Source organism: Crinia signifera, chromosome 9 (genome assembly GCF_055691185.1).
Source record: "Crinia signifera chromosome 9, ASM5569118v1, whole genome shotgun sequence".
NCBI classification, from domain to species: Eukaryota; Metazoa; Chordata; class Amphibia; order Anura; family Myobatrachidae; genus Crinia; species Crinia signifera.
Window position 1 is genome coordinate 7,255,440 of NC_139225.1, and position 16,803 is coordinate 7,272,242.

Below are 16,803 nucleotides of genomic sequence, written 5' to 3' on the forward strand. Positions count from 1 at the left end.
GCTCGACCATTAAAACAGCAGATTCATCACGGCACCTGCACCGGCACCATCCACCCGCCACCTTGCTGCATTTCCATCAGGCACCCTGAGAACTCCAGCTTTGCACCAGAGAACCCAGCGTCTGTGAGAGAGACGCCACCGCTTCTTACATCTTAAGCGTCACGGTTCCGGAGGGTAAGAGCGGCTGCCAGCAACAACAACAATCTGGCCAGCTCCCCTCCCCGGCTGCATTGGAGGGACACTAAGACATAGACAGCAGCGCCTGGAGGCGCAGGTGAGAGACGCAGTTACAGCGTCTTCTATAACAAACTGTGACTGTTATATACCACTCCATTCAAAGTGTTTTTTTTACTAGAAAGACAGGACCTGCCTTAATGTCTTCAAATATTTTAATACTGTCCATGATCATCAATTAATTGTTATATGTATTGACGTATATTGATATATGTTTTTAGGTGGCCACCTTGATTAGCATTTGTATATTATCATTTTTTTCTAAAAATAAATGTTTATTTATTATTTAATATTTTCAGTAAATATATTTCATAACACACCCCTTTTTTGTAAGTGCATTCTTCCATGGTACTAGATAACACATTAGCGCAGCTTTCTATCCTTTTTCTTTTGTCCATTTTTGTCTTCTGATCTCCAGCAGGTTGCTCTAGGTTTCCTGCAGGCAATCAGTTGTAGTGTACTAACACTTGTGCACTGAGAAGGCTGCAGCTCTTAGATAAAATTATCATTGTGTATTATTCATTTTTAATTAATTATTTATAAAAAAAAAAAAAAATTTTCTGCATTATAATTCATTCAGCGCCCTAATTTCGACACTGTGTGTCGACTTTTCCCTTTTTTTTGCCTATTGAGAAATACCCGCAGGCACTGGAGCAGGTCCTTTATGACTCAATCCCAATGGTTTTCTCCTGCTCCCCAATCTGATAGTTAGACAGCGATCACATGTATTTCTCCAACAGGGGACGCAACACCACCCCGCGACACCCTCCAGCAGGTGGCTGATCAGGCTGCGGCCCATAGATCCAGAGCATCCAATCGGCAAGTAGAGCCTCCTAGTCTGGCACCTCCCAGTCAGCTCCGCTTCTGCTGCACCGCATCCCAGCAACCACCCCCAGCAGCACAGTCAGTTGTGGGTGGTGAACTCAGGTGCAAAAATATATTATGGGCCCCCACTTCTTCCTAAACCCAAGTTCACAACATGCAACACTGCAGTGGGTGAAAGGGAGAGGCAGAGGGGGACAGGGAGAGGCCGAGGGTGACAGGAAGAGGGTGACTGGGGCAGCAATGGGCCCCTCACTCCTCAGGGGCCCCGGTGCACTGCACCTGCTGCGCCAATGGTAGTTCCGCCTCTGGGCACAGGGGGACAGGGAGAGGCCAAGGGGGAGAGAGAAAATGTGCATGCAGCTTTACAGAGGTAAACGAAGGGGTTCAGCTTCAGAGTGTGGCCACGCCCAATTGTGACTTTGGCCATGCCCCAGTACAGTAACATCTACAAATGTCTGCAGGTATACATATATACGATTTGGCACTTGATGGGCCATTTTTGACATGCAATAAATCACATGGGGAGCCGGGAGCCAGACAGGGGGATGCTGAGAACCAGGCCGAGGGAGCCGAGAGCCGGATTGGAGGAGAATACAAAAAAAAATCCACACAAATGAAGGGACAGCCAATGATTGACTGAGAGAGCTCGCTCAACGGCCGCCTATTTGTATTCATTTGGTATCAATGGCATGTCAATTTCCCTTCACCCTCTTTGCGTCCACAATTAGCCCCTCTAGACTGTAAGCTCTTGGGCAGAGACCTTCCCCCTGTATGTTCTCTACATAATTATGTCATCTACAAATTAAAATATGTACAGTATATTTGTAAAGTCAGATTCTTGACTGTAACATTTTTGTACTCATATCAATTAAAGATGATTATGATAGCAATAATAACATATGACGCACGCATTTGTAGAGATTGCCGCACTCCCGTTGGACAAGCCCGGAATCTATCACGCGAGATCGCAGTGTCAGTACTGGCCAAGGGGCAGCGACAGGGTGGCGGTGACACGGCGGGGTTGGTAATGTGGCGTTTTGTGCGATACTGCGATTAGTGCAGACGTGTCTGTACTCAGGGCTATTTTTCAGCAGGCTCCAGCAGGAACTGTGGCCCTTATTCTAGTTCACTCTTTCTGACAAAATATTTCTTAGATGGACAAAACCATGTGCACTGCAGGTGAGGCAGGTGTTACTTGTGAAGAGATAATTAGATTTGGGTGGGGTTTTACACCTGCCTCACCTGCAGTGCACATGGTTTTGTCCATCTAAGAAATATTTTGTCAGAAAGAGTGAACTAGAATAAGGGCCACAGTTCCTGCTGGAGGCAGCAGAAAAATAGCCCTGTTTGTACTGCTCGGGGGTAGGGTCGCCACAGATTTGTGATGCAATATGAAGCCGCTACGACCCCAAACACGTTTTATCGTAACTAGGCTGCGCAGCCGGTTATGTGCGAGCACTTCGCTGTGTACATTGCAGGCACATCGCAGTGTGTATGAGTGTGTATCAGGCCCATGGTGTGGTGATTTCCCCATTTACATATTTTTCTAGGCTGTTCTTACTGTTTGTGCCTTTTGGGTACAAGCGGCATTTATGTCATCTGACCTTCCAACTGTGTCTTATAAAGTTATAATGAACTTCCCTTTGCATAGACAGAAACACCTACACCCAGGAGAATTCAACTGGAACACTTAATCGCTGTCCCACCTCTTCTATGGGTGGGTGAAAATAGTGAGACGTCTTTCCTACAACAATAATAAACCAGGGAACAGCTGACACAAACAGTGTATTAGAGCATTACATTTACCAGCGCAGCTGTACTACAGCCAGGAATGTATCACATTCCCATCACTTTACTGTAGCGCCATACAGAAAACCCAAATGTGTCAATTGGTCGGTGTAAAAAAAAAAAACTCCCTAATGGACTAATTTATCAACAATTCAGATGAATCTGCATAAAGTAATAATCAATTTAGCGATGTGATATTTAATAGAATTAAAGCAATTTATCACGCTTAAAGCCCACACACGCTGGGCGATTTTAAGCTGAGCCCAGTGTGTATGGGCAGGTGATTAGCCGTGAGCGCTGGCCGTCGCGGTTCATCTGTCGGTATTATCAGCCATGGCGTCCCGCTATGGAAAGCTGACAAGATGTAGTGTTCATTCTAGCACCCGCTATCTTTGAAAACCCACGCAGTTCCTCTTCCCTGCCTGGGGTGTCGCTGTCTGCTGTAGTGCTTCTAGCACAGTGCGGTCTGTATATCAGCACTGATATGCAAACCAGACCTGTGCTAGAAACACCACAGCAGACAGCGACACCCCAGGCAGGGAAGAGGAACTGCATGGGTTTTCAATGATGGCGAGTGCTAGAATGAACAGTAAAGATGGCGGACAAGTTATTTTTAGTGATTTATCGATCGCTTATAATCCCACTAAGTGTTAAGTCAGAGTATCAGTGATTCTTCCTACAGGACGAAATCCCCTCTGTTTTATCATATTTGCTACCTACACTACAGACGGTTTTGCCGGATATTATTGTTAGCATCGATAGTAAAAGTCTTTCAGTGCAGCAGTTCCCATTGCTGATTCACAATCATCATGACCAATGTCAAATAGTTTTGCCATTGATGGGAGAGAACCAGATGCTTTCCCTCCATGTATGGCAAAGAATAAATGAACATTTTTTTTCCCCCCAAGAAGTCGGAACACTAGAATAGCTCCGCCCCCTGACACCTGTTGGGCTCCGCGGCCAATCACCCATGCCGAAGTCCCTGCTGACGAAGCGCGTTGGGCGTGGTTTGAGGTCATGTGGACGTTGTGACGTCACGTTCTCCGTGAGGCACGGAGACGGAAAGTGAATGCCTTGATTCAGCATGGTAGCCTGTGTGCGATGATTCGGCTGTAGGCACAATCACTCATGAGGCTCAGCCATGTTTTTTTAAATGTATGGGATTGATACTTCTTTTAGTATTTTTTTTGCGAATCTGTGTGATACTTATCAGTGTGTGCCCCTGTCTTCTTGTCGCTCCATATATTAAATTATATGGCATCTGATTGGCTCACAATGTATAGGTAGACAGTCAATGCGTCGACACCAAAAGCTTAATGGCTATGTCGCCATTAACAAAAATGTCTGCATGTACTATGTTGACTTTGATAAGCCAAGGACTAAAAAATGATATGCATTTTTGTTGCTCTTCAATGTTTTTCACTTCAGCAGGATTACCTGCTAGCTCTTGTTCTAGCCAATGGCGCCAAACATGGCGGCCCATCTACACATGAGCTCTTGCAATGGTTGCAGTAGTGCGCAGGGAGGTCAGTAAGAAGGTCAGTAGGCGGATACGCTGCCGTAGGACTTGCAGGGATCACCAGCCGGGATTTTCTCACCCTCGCTACAGCAGCTGAGATATTAATACATCTCTCCCTAGAACTCTCTGAGAAACGATATAGGGGGTTATTCTGATTCACTCGGAGAGGCACAATCACTCTCTCATGGACAAAACCATATGCACTGCAGGTGGGGCTGATGTAACATGTGCATTTGGGTGTGTGTGTGGGGGGGGGGGTGTACTACAAACTTATATCTATATTGCAGTGTAAAAATAAATCAGCCATAATTTACCCTGTACAGAAACAATAAAACACCCAAATCTAATTAGCTCTGCACATGTTACATCTGCCCCACCTGCAGTGCATATGGTTTTGTCCATTAGAGAGTGATTGTGCCTTTCCGAGTTAATCAGAATAATGCACTGTGAGCAGTCTTGCAAAAGAAATCGTCAGTGGCCACATCCAACAATATGCGGGTGTTGACGATATTGCCGGAACGACTGGTCGTTATCGGGAAATTTGTTTAGAATATTGTCTAGTGTGTACCCGGCCTAAAGTGCGGCTTTGTTGGTTGTCCCTTTGCTAAATATCCTTCAACAGTTGAACATGAATGGAATGTTAATTGAGCGGATATAAATAAATTGAGGCATGTGAAAATATGAAGACTTGGACCCCTAGGAACACATTTATGAGTGGCTGGACACTGCACTTTAATACGTTTTTAATCAAGCATCTGCCCTTTCTCTAGTGTAAAGTAACCACGGAACCGTGCGGCCCTTTTCAGTTATTAGACAGCTAAATACAAACATTTGACCTTTTCCAGCTGATAAACTTTAAGTGGCCCCGTCCGGACGGCCTTTCCTAAAGGAATGGAAGCTTGAGGGGAAGCTCAACACCTTCTCACACATGCTAACAATAAATTCTGTTTTTCAGTGATGTATTCAATTTTTATTGTGCTTGGGATGAGGCAACAATTAGTCATTGGCCCATGGTGCTGCACTTTACAACAACGTGCGAGAGCGGAACGGTATGCAGAGGAAACAAGCCACATAGCCGCTGTTTACAGTCACCGTACTGCTAAGTGCACTTGTTGCTTCATGAGGAAAGAGCCTCACGATCTGTCACTACTGGCACACATCTGCCTCATACTTGGCACCTCAAAGTCATTACCAATGGGGCCATGTCTTCTTTTCTGTAAATTCTAAGGACAGGGGGATTCATTTTGAAACTGAGGTTGGACTGGCCCGTAGGGGTACAGGGGAAACCCACACGGTGTTTGTGCCCACCTCCTCCTCTAGGGATCGGGTTAGAGCAGGGCTGGGCAACACCGGCCCTCCAGATGTTGATGAACTCCACATCCCAGCATGCCTTGCATCAGTTTCAGCATGGCCACATAGCAAAACTAATGCAAAGCATCCTGGGATGTGTAGTTCATTAACATCTGGAGGGCCGGTGTTGCCCAGCCCTGGCTTAGAGGGTGCACTTCAGTAACGCCTAATACACATGTAAATTAAATTATATCGTACAGATTTATGGCATTTTTTTCTACAGTGCGTTGCTGTTATTCAATCAGTACATTATCATAGTATTTACTGTACATAGTATTATTATCGTTTATTTATATGGCGCCACAAGGGTTCCGCAGCGCCTGACAATACATAGATGAGCAAAGAACCATACAAGAAAGATTGTGATTTACAATACAGTACATTTTAAAGGGAAGGGGCAGACAAACTGGGGTGACACAGCTGGGATAGAAGCGAACATAAACAGAGGGTTAGGATGAGAAATGATTAGATTTAATGAAGAAGTAGGTCTTGAGAGCCCGTTTAAAGTTTTGTAGGGAGGTGGCAAGTTTGATAGGGAGGTGTAGAGAATTCCAGAGATACATTGATCAAGGGGGCCAGTCCATGAAACATTACTAAGCACATCATTGTGGTGTCTTATGCTGTAGCCTCTATACAACCACTACAGCAATACACTGGTCCATAAGACAGACATTTATCATATGTAGTGAGGATTGGTTGCCATGGGCACCCTCTCCACTTGCGCACTTCTCCACTCCTTTCCCTGCTTCATACATCACCCCCAGTGACTTAAGTCCCACTCTACGATGTGTCCCAAGCCTGACATTGGCAGTGACGTGACACAGGGCCTTATTTTGGTTCATTCTTTCTGACAAAATCCTTCTTAGATGGACAAAACCATGTGCACTGCAGGGGGGGCAGATGTAACATGTGCAGAGAGAGTTAGATTTGGATGAGTAATTTTGTTTCTGTGCAGGGAAAATACTGACTGCTTTATTTTTACACTGCAATATAGATCTCACTTTGAAGTAAAACCCCACCCAAATTTAATTCTCTCTGCACAAGTAACACCTGCCCCACCTGCAGTGCACATGGTTTTGCCCATCTAAGAAGGATTTTGTCAGAAAGAATGAACCAAAATAAGGCCCACAGTGGGAGAGCCAAGACTGGCAAGTGCACCATGAGGATAGATAGATAGATAGATAGATAGATAGATAGATAGATAGATAGATAGATAGATAGATAGATAGATAGATAGATAGATAGATAGATAGATAGATAGATAGATAGATAGATAGATAGATAATATATGATTGCAGTGTAAAAAAAAATGTTTTTTGGGATGTTTATTTCTTTGAAAGATGGGCTGCTGGATACTTGGCTATATTCTAAAGTTACTGATAAAAACTATTACATGCTACAAGTTGTCATCTGAAATGTTTGATTTATGGCTTGCCCTATTCACAATTGTTACAAGTGAAATGTATTCATTCAGGTACTAAACAAGCAGAATTAGAAATGAATATCATGGTTGAGAAGTTTGCTGCATCATATTGACAAGTTTTGGCTATGGATAGGCAGTCGCTTTTTACGCCTTAGAATTTTGGCCAGCCTTTATTACCTTGAGTCAATACTTATAATCAGTCGAGTCCTTACGTTAAAAGAATTTTTTTTTAAAATGATGGCTGATGGTCCAATCAGACCAAGACCTTAAGTTGGGTAATACACGTCTAACGGCATGTTATAAACATCCACCGAATTTACGTGATATACTGGTAAAAACATATATGCCTCCAGATGTGGATAAACCTAAGAAGTTGGGTTGCACATGCTGCACATGCAAATACCTTACACCGGGAGCCGTATTTAACCATCCTCATATAGGCAAATCTTAACATCAAACATGCATTAACTGGCAAATCAAAATGTATGTTCTACCAAAGAATTTGTCTCTGTGGTTTAAGTTATATTGGGAAGACCAAAAGGTAGGTATGTCCGCACACAGGTCTGCAATAACAGCTGCACATCAAACCAATATGAGCGAACAACCAGTAGCACGACATTTCCTGACGGCTGGCCATACTTAATATACCATCAAGTATCGCATGATCGATCACATTGCAGCTTCATTGCGTGTTGGCGATCATGGCCATCGGTTGCTGCAATGTGAGGCACAATGGATTCTGCGGTTGGATACGGTGTCCCCTAAGGGATTAAATGAGAATATAGGTTTGACTTAATTCAATGTTGCCAATGGGTTTATAACATGTGCAGTATATTTGTTATTGCATTTGACCAGTTAATTATCCAGCAATCCTCGTCTATATACTGTATATATATATATATATGTCTAGCGTCCATTTGTGTGTCTCTGAAACACTGCCATCTGTTGGCAGCGAGTGAAACTACATTTCGTTCTCTCTCACACATGCACAAACACAGAGGCAATCACAAGGTAGCAGACTAGCTTTCGAAGTATTTGCTTCAACGGGGCTTACTAGTTTATTATACATTTCTTTAGTCCCATTGTGCATTTTTTTTTTGTTTCTGCTTTTTATGGTGTTTTTATGTATGTTTATATGTTACCATGGCGATCTCTGTCACCCTATGGTGGTTCCGATTTAGGACAATTGTAGGAAGACATCCCCTGTTGAGCAGCACCGGGGTGAGAGTGCACGCCCGCCGACGGACACAGGTCGACAGTATTTAAGGTAAACAAACTGCACTTAGTAGCCTGATGACGATACTACTTTGTATTAAACTGCTGTAACGGAATACTTCGTAACAAATACGATTGATCTTGGCTGGAGTGCTGCACCGTCTCCGTACTTATATATAATTACATTAGGGGAGAGTTAATTAAATATTTGACTAAATATAGCTAGCTAATTTTTAAGTTGATAATTTGGCCCAAGAATGTCGTTATAAATATACAAATGGCCCTTGGCAGAAAAAAGGTTCCCCACCCTTGGTATGAAAGCTTTCCACATGACTGCTAATAAGATGACATAATTCACCACACGACTATACAAGTATTACGTACAGAAGGTTATAGATATATATATATATCACGTATCATGTATATATTTTGTCTGTATATTTGGAGTATGAAAAACATTTTTTACAGAAAATTGAATATATTGGCGTTTACCTCTTATTTTTGAGCCCAAGGATTTTCATCACTTGGGCAAGGCAGTAATTTGGTTTGGCTGCACCACACACTACACTACACTACACTACACGCACTACATACTGTATTCTATAAAAAACTGATACCGGCATGAAGCGGACAGCAGCAGAAAATATAATAAAAACAAAAGAAAAGTAAAATCATGATCCTAAAACAAACGAAATAACGGGAGCGGGTAGTGTGCACCTGAGAAACCTACCTGAACGTACAGTGAAAAGTGACTTTATCATTCGAAGGTATCCAAGTGACATCTATGTACATAGGGTTGTCCACTGATGGTTACAAACCATCGATGGTTAACCACTAACACCAAATGGTTTTGCCATCAATGATGGAGAACTTATGGTTCTCCACCATCGATAACACAGAGCCCCCCATTTTTGTTTTTTTATACTCGGTGCCAGGTTTCAGAGATTAGCTACAAACCCTTATACACCCCCTTTTGATAGCGTGCAACTCACTAATCCTGACTCACTTATACCACAAGTGCAGGGTCGCACCGGGACTTTGAAACGGTTCAGTCCCGATGCAACCCTGCATGTGTGGTCTGTTCAGATCACATCAGGCAACCCATTCGCTGGCATCATGTGGGGGCGTGGCGGAGCATCAGCACTGCACCGGGGGCGGTGGAGGAGGCAGCAGCGCTTAGAGCTGCCGCTGCTCCAATAGTGTGAACAGGAAATGGGTGGCTCCACTCCATTAACCCTTTCACACTGCACAGCGACATGGCAACGAACTGGTAAGAACCCTTCTTGTTACACGGTTCGTATTGACGTGTTGCTACCGGTTATCTGTAACCAGTAACCCCTTTCACATTGCACCAATTACCGGGTTGAACCGGCTAGAAACTGGCATGAACCCGGTAATTAGATGCGATGTAAAAGGGGTATTATTGATACCCCTTTTACACCGTCGCAAAAACCTGGGTCAGCGGTGGGTCAGAGGCGGTGTAAATGGGTCACGCTGTGTCCCTTTACACGGGACTTCTACCCAGGTCCTGACCTGGGTAGAACATGGCTAGGAACTGGGTAGAGGGCGGTGGAAACGGGTACGCTGGGTCATCCGACCCGGCTCCCATTTACATCAATGGGGGACGTACAACCTGTGGACCACAGCATCCGCAGGTTGGATGGGGTGGGCACAGACAGCCTGCGCTGCAATCTGCTATACTCTGCAGACAGCAGCGCCGGCAGAGGAGGAGGTGAATGGATGCCTGTGTGTGTCATCCATTCACATCCTGGACGAGGGCTGGGGGGTGCACGGGGGCCGGGGGCAGCCCAGCAGATTACCTTAGTGCTGGGCTTGCCCCCAGCGCAGCGGTCCGGGTCCTGGCGCCGGTGATCGGCACTTGGAGATGATGTCATCTCCAAGCGACGGCTCGGGAACCGACTGCGTCAAGTAGGGGTGGGCGGGGAGCGCTTATGTAAAAGGGACAAAAAGTTGGGTCACACCCACTTGAAGCTGGGTCCAAAAACCCGGGTGCGACCCAGCGTTTTGGTATAAAAGGGGTATTAGAATACTGGGAGGTAAGTGTTCTGTTCCATATTATATATAGTAACATAAGACAATGATTTAGTACTTTCAGATTTGCCAGAAATGATATGAACCTGCATTCCCAGGAGGAACCCTCCACCTGTGTATTTCATATTAATATTTTAATGAAAAGTAGAAGTAGCAGTCTGGTAACTTTGGCCAACACCCATCTTAATAGATCTCCCATCTTAGTACATTTACCCCTGTGACTGCATTTCACACAACCTAAACTTCTCCAGGACTGAATGAGTTAGGGGACTGCTGGAAGCAGCTGTCCAGAGCGAATGGGTTCCCACTGCCAGCACCATCGGACATTGCTCAGGAGGGAATGGATTCCAGATTAAAGGGAAGGCAGGAATGCAGGAGTACGTCAGTTGTGAATGCGGAGTTCAAACAAGAAGATTATTCAGGATAATATCTTGATTGAGGGATGTGTAGTAAAATACTTCAAAATGACATTATAGCGAGGAAGATACATTGGTAGCATTGGGGAAAGGAGAAGATTTGTTGGGGAAATTCCTCGTGTACACCTGTGTTATATACAATCTCAGTAGTACTACATTTGCTTTTATATTTCTTCTCTGCCTAAGTAATAATTGTGCAAAAGTGATTATTTTTTTCTTCTTTCAAGGTGCATAAGCTCATTGGGGGTTATTCAGACCTGACCGCTGCTGTGCGGAATTGCAGAGTCCTGCTTTCACATAGCCGACGCCTGGCAGGGTGTGATCCTGCCTCGTGCAAGGCTTGCTCAGCTCACTCACCATCGATGGATTTTTCTGCCGTCCCTGTCAGTGCGTAACCCGGGACCTACTCGGCCAGTGCGATAGAATCAGACTGACCGAGGCCGGAGCTGGCGTCACACAACCTACATGGGCACGCCTGCGGTTTTTTCTCTAACACTCCCTGAAGACGGCTGGTTACCAACCCCCAACTCTATATTCCTGGCAGTCCGGTTGCAATCAAAAAAGATGATGTTTTTTTTGCACAGAATGCTATGATTGGTACATAGTCGATTGAGAAACTTCAGCCTCGCAAAATCACGGTGCTGTAATCAGTTCTGAATAACCCCAAATATCCGGAGCTGAAAGGTGAGATAGTTGTTGGTGACCCCCAGGCTCCGCCCCCCCACACCACGCCCCCTACTCTCATTCACTTCACCATCCTGACTTCGCTCACACACACACTCTAGGGGTATTGAGATGGGGGGCGAGGTACTAATTACCTGGCCCACGTTTGGGGCCCAGACCCTACATGCTGGCTGCTCTCCAAATTTACTTCCACCACCTCAGCAGCACCCAGACAGGGAGGATCACATCCTATGGCCCTTATTCAGATCTGATCGCAGTACAAATTTGTTCTCAAAATGGGCAAAACCATGTGCACTGCAGGTGGGGCAGATGTAACATGTGCAGAGAGAGTTAAATTTGGGTGGGGTGTGTTGAAACTGAAATCTAAATTGCAGTGTAAAAATAATGCAGCCAGTATTCACCCTGCACAGAAACAAAATAACACAAACCTAACTCTCTCTGCACATGTTACATCTGCCCCACCTGCAGTGCACGTGGTTTTGCCCATTTTGAGAACAAATTTGTACAGCGATCAGAACTGAATAAGGGCCTATGTCCTCTGGGGTCACTGTTTTTTCCTGTACTCGGGTGCATAACGCTGAACCAGCAGCAATGGAGAAGGCCGATGAGCCCCTTCAGGGTTGGTGGCCGGAGGTGTCTGCCTCCCATTGTCTCATGTGTTAGCGCCTCTGGTTTGAAGTTCTATCTTTGTGTTTGATAAAGAATTTAATTATCGTGCATAAACTAAGTTCAAAGAGACAGTAGACTGGGCTCCTGCACCCCCTCCCTTCCCTCCCTCCCCTCCCTCACAATAATGGTTGGCAGACAGACAAGACTTCCATTAGTTGGTTTTCCCTTTACTTAGCGGTAACAATGTTTCAGAACTCAGTAAAACAATTAGGCCTTGGCACAGAGACACGAAAAACAGACTACAAATAACATAATAATTAAATAGAGTTAGAATATCATCAAATGGCCTTAGTTTCTTATTGACTGGATTGGCTTCCATGGCATGTAACAACTCTGGGGTAACATGTGACACCACAGAAGTAGCTTTTGGAAGACTGGAAAAGACTTCTGTAGCGCAGTTGAAAACAGATGTGAATGACACCATGAAGGAAAACATTAATATCCACTTGTTTCCTCTCAGGACTGATGTGAGGCTCCGACAGTGAGCTGGGAAATAATACAGAGAGGGGCCTGCAGCAGCCGCAGCGCAGCCATATCCCAGCAATGTGACACGCAACACGGCAGGAAATAGCAAGGCTTTCTCAGTGCTTCTACCCCCATTGTTCTTAAATGGTTCCTCCATTCATTTCAATAGATCCAAGTACATTCTACATGTAAGCAATGCTGAGAAAATTGGCTGCAAGTAGGATTAACACGCCTCAAGTAGGGATCCTTCTTGTTAATTATTATTACCATATATATATATATATATATATATATATATATATATATATATATATATATATATATATATATATATATATATATATAGCGCACACATACTCCACAGCACTGTAGTGGTGTTCACATCCAAGTGAATTTGGGTGTGGTATAGTAGTGTTCATTCCTGCACCCACTATCTTTTAAAACCCATGCAGTTCCTCTTCCCTGCCTGGGGTGTCGCTGTCTTCTGTGGTGCTTCTAGCACAGTGTGATCTGTATATCAGCAATGATATGCAAACCAGACTTGTACTAGAAACACCACAGCAGACAGCGACACCCCAGGCAGGGAGCAGGAACTGCATGGGTTTTCAAAGATAACGGGTGCTAGAATGAACACTAGTATAACGCCCCGACAGTTGGGATTGTAAAGGTCAGTATACGGACATCCGAATTCCAACTGCTAGTACTCCTACAGTGGGGTGAGCACATCAAAGCCCCTTATAGGCTCACCACAGGTTCCATTCTACCTCTATGGGGGTTATGGACCCTCAAGAGGGAAAATAGTCCCTGTAACTCAGGATCCCGACTGTCAGGCATTTAAAAGTCAGGATTCCGATGTTGGTGCTCCTGGACAAACGATATAGGGCATACACACTAAGGGCCTTATTCTAGTTCACTCTGACAAATTCCTTCTTAGATGGACAAAACCATGTGCACTGCAGGGGGGCAGATATAATATGTGCAGAGAGAATTAGATTTGGGTGAGTTATTTTGTTTCTGTGCAGGGTAAATACTGACTGCTTTATTTTTACACTGCAATATAGGTCTCACTTTGAAGTAAAACCCCACCCAAATCTAATACTCTCTGAAAAAGTAACATCTGCCCCACCTGCAGTGCACATGGTTTTGTCCATCTAAGAAGGATTTTGTCAGAAAGAGTGAACTAGAATAAGGCCCTAAGTGATATCAGTAATGATGTCAGTGATGTTTCCTAATTGCATAGTGTGTACCAAGCTTAAGGTGTATAAAACATGTGTGAAAAGACGTCAGTGATCTCTGATGACCGTCATTCACACTGCATTAACCCTGTATTAAATGCAGATAAAGGCACATTAGCCAGTGTTTATGAGCCTGTACAAATGCACAGAAGAGGGGTATTATATAATGCACAGTGTGATCCTTTCATTACCAGCGCACTCAGTGCTGCAGTTTATTGCTTACACTATACAAAATCTACAAGAATGGTACTCATCGCCTTGTCCCATTGGAGAATCTAGAATCATTTGTCTTTGTTGAAGCCAACTAACCTGACAATATGTTTTTGGAAAATGGGTGAAAACAGAAGCGCCGGAAAAAATGTCACACGACCAAGATTTAATAAAAACAGGTACCAATATAAGCGATTAACCATTCGCTATCATTTATCAATGACATATAAGCCATTGGAATTGTGGCCGCCTCAAAACTTTTTTTAAAACTGCAGTGATAAGTGATATTAAAGAAGATTCATTTACACCCCCAAAAGTGTCCATTTGCCACTTTATGTTACCGACCAACCACCAGAGCCGCGAGATGACAAAGAAGAACAATTGCCTGGTAGAAGGAGCGCAATGCAGCACAGTCATTTGCGACAGGAACGGCCATTAACCCTTTGATGTCGCTGTGAGCGGTCATCAAAATATCCGCTGAAAATGCCCGTTCGTTTAGTATAAACAAATACAAATACAGCCGAGTCAATCCATTGAAGTTTATACCGCTTTCACACTGCCAAAATGTTTAAAGAACCGGTATTTTTAAAGGGTATTTAAAACGGGTCTGAGCCTTCACATTGCAGTAGATTACCGTTTAAGTACCATTCACATCAGTCAACCCGTTTAATCCCCTGAACACGTTTCAAGACCGAATTCAGGGGACAGCCTATCACAGGTCTGTAATCTGTTGTTTTTACTAAATACCGTTTCAGAGCCATTCTCACTGCATAAAAACCGGCTCTGAAACATGTAGGACTCGTTTTGAAACACCGGTTCTCTTTAACCGGTAAATCAACTCCGGCGCTTTCCCACTGCAGCCTTAAACGTTTAGAAATGGGAAAAAAAAACGTTTAACAAGTGCAGTGTGAGGGGTATTAGTTAAATATTGCACCTACCCAAAAAAAAAGCAATCGCCGGCATTTTTAACTGATATTTTGAGGATCTGTCACAGCAACGCTGGCACTCAAAAGGGTTAATAAAAAAAAAAGTTGGCTTGGCAGTTTTCACTCCTATTTTGACCAATTCCCTTGGCACTCAAAGGGTTAAATCGGAGATCTGGACTACAACTGTTTTAATCAGTCAAAGGCGCAGAGAGCACATGACACAGGCAAGCCTGTTGGGCAGATGATTAGCAGCAGCAGCAGCAGGGGGATCCGCTGTGGATATTCCACCCAAGTGCTGATTTCAGGAATGTTATGTGTGGATGTAAATTATCACACACAATTTTCCCGATACTTCAGAAAGCAGACAGGGCTGCTGGTGCCTCTGCTAAGTGTCCAGCATATAGGAGATTATGGTGACAGAAGCAAACAACAAGGATCAGGGATCTGGAGACCTCAGAGATAAGGAAAGCATTGGCACAGGTTTGTTATACAGAAGTTTGGCAGGATCCTCTTCCTGACCCATTACTGGCAAAAGTCCACAGATAATAGTGAAATGGTAAATCCCCCTACCTTGCTGTTTGCTGTCACTGTAGTGATGAAGAAGAGGAGAGAGAAGAGATGTTTATATCCCCCCATGGCTGGCTGTGCTCAGAGTGGACTGTACACAGGACTGGTCATGTACTGGCAGGCAGTGGCTGATGTGCTGGGAGCTGGTGGAGGAGCAATGACAGACTCCCTCCTCTGCCTCCCTCAGCTCTGATAGGGAACTGATTCCCTTTCACTGTCTCCCAGCCTCTGTCTTCTGTATGAAGGGAGGAGCATGGAGTAACACCTCTCACCATCACAGCCACAACAATGACAAATGGACACAGCTCCAATATTACTTCATCGAAAGTTGAAATTGCAGCATTTTGTTGACAGCTGTAAGTGGTGGGCAACAGCTGGCCCTCCCAACCCTACTAGCCACCAACTTTTTCCTGCATTGCTCACATATTTGTTTGTCATAGATTGTAACAATTGCTTAGAAGACCTGCTGATACAGTATTACAGATGGGTGTTTATTTCATTGTTTAAATGTACTAAATTAAAATACTGCGGACATTAGGAGTAATTTACCGTGTGCTAAATAAATGACTGCAAAGTGGTGTACACGCGGGGCGATTCATCTAGTGACTTTGACTGCATTGTCAAAATCGCTTACAATATGTGTTGAATCGCCCTGTGCGCACATCACTTTAGTTGTTGTTTTTGCTCATTTACGTATTGTTAGGCGCTGCGGAACCCTTGTGACATCATACAGTGGTGTAAGAAAAAAAAAACTGCCCCCTCCCGGGATACGGCTATTTGGTCTACAACAAGAAAGTCCAAGAACCATTAGGTTGACATGCAGAAAGGTCGACATGGGTCTAGGTCGACCTGGGTTAGGTCGACAGGGTCCTTGGGTCGACACCAGCATTAGGTCGACAGTCAAAAGGTCAACATGGGGTTTTTCCACTGTGTTTTGAGCCAAGGCACCGAGCCCGAAGCATGGCAAGCGGTGCACTTTAACCTGTGCACCTTGCCCATGATAATGGTGGAGACCCAATTCTTGTCGACCAACTTGTTGTAGACCTATTGCATACCTCACAACTTCTGTGTTGGGGAAATAGGGCCGCGCGAGCGTCCGAAAAGGGGGTGGGGCATATACAAATGAGGGCGCGGCTTATGCTAATTAGCTCATTTTCTATTCTATTAGATTGGGAGGTCTCCCAACTGCCACCCCCCGCAGCGGGACAATGCCTGGCGCGGGTGG

The 16,803-nt window shown here is 44.5% G+C and overlaps 1 protein-coding gene across 1 annotated transcript in view; it reads right to left on the reverse strand.

Moving 5' to 3' along the window:
- OLFML2A (olfactomedin like 2A) overlaps positions 1 to 15,763 on the reverse strand; it is a 60,437-nt gene extending 44,674 nt beyond the window's left edge. Inside the window, exon 1 of the mRNA XM_083160990.1 lies at positions 15,582 to 15,763. Coding sequence (XP_083017116.1) covers positions 15,582 to 15,647 — 66 coding nt within the window. The 5' untranslated portion in view covers positions 15,648 to 15,763. The remainder of the gene's footprint in view (positions 1 to 15,581) is intronic.
- Positions 15,764 to 16,803: the final 1,040 nt, after the last annotated feature.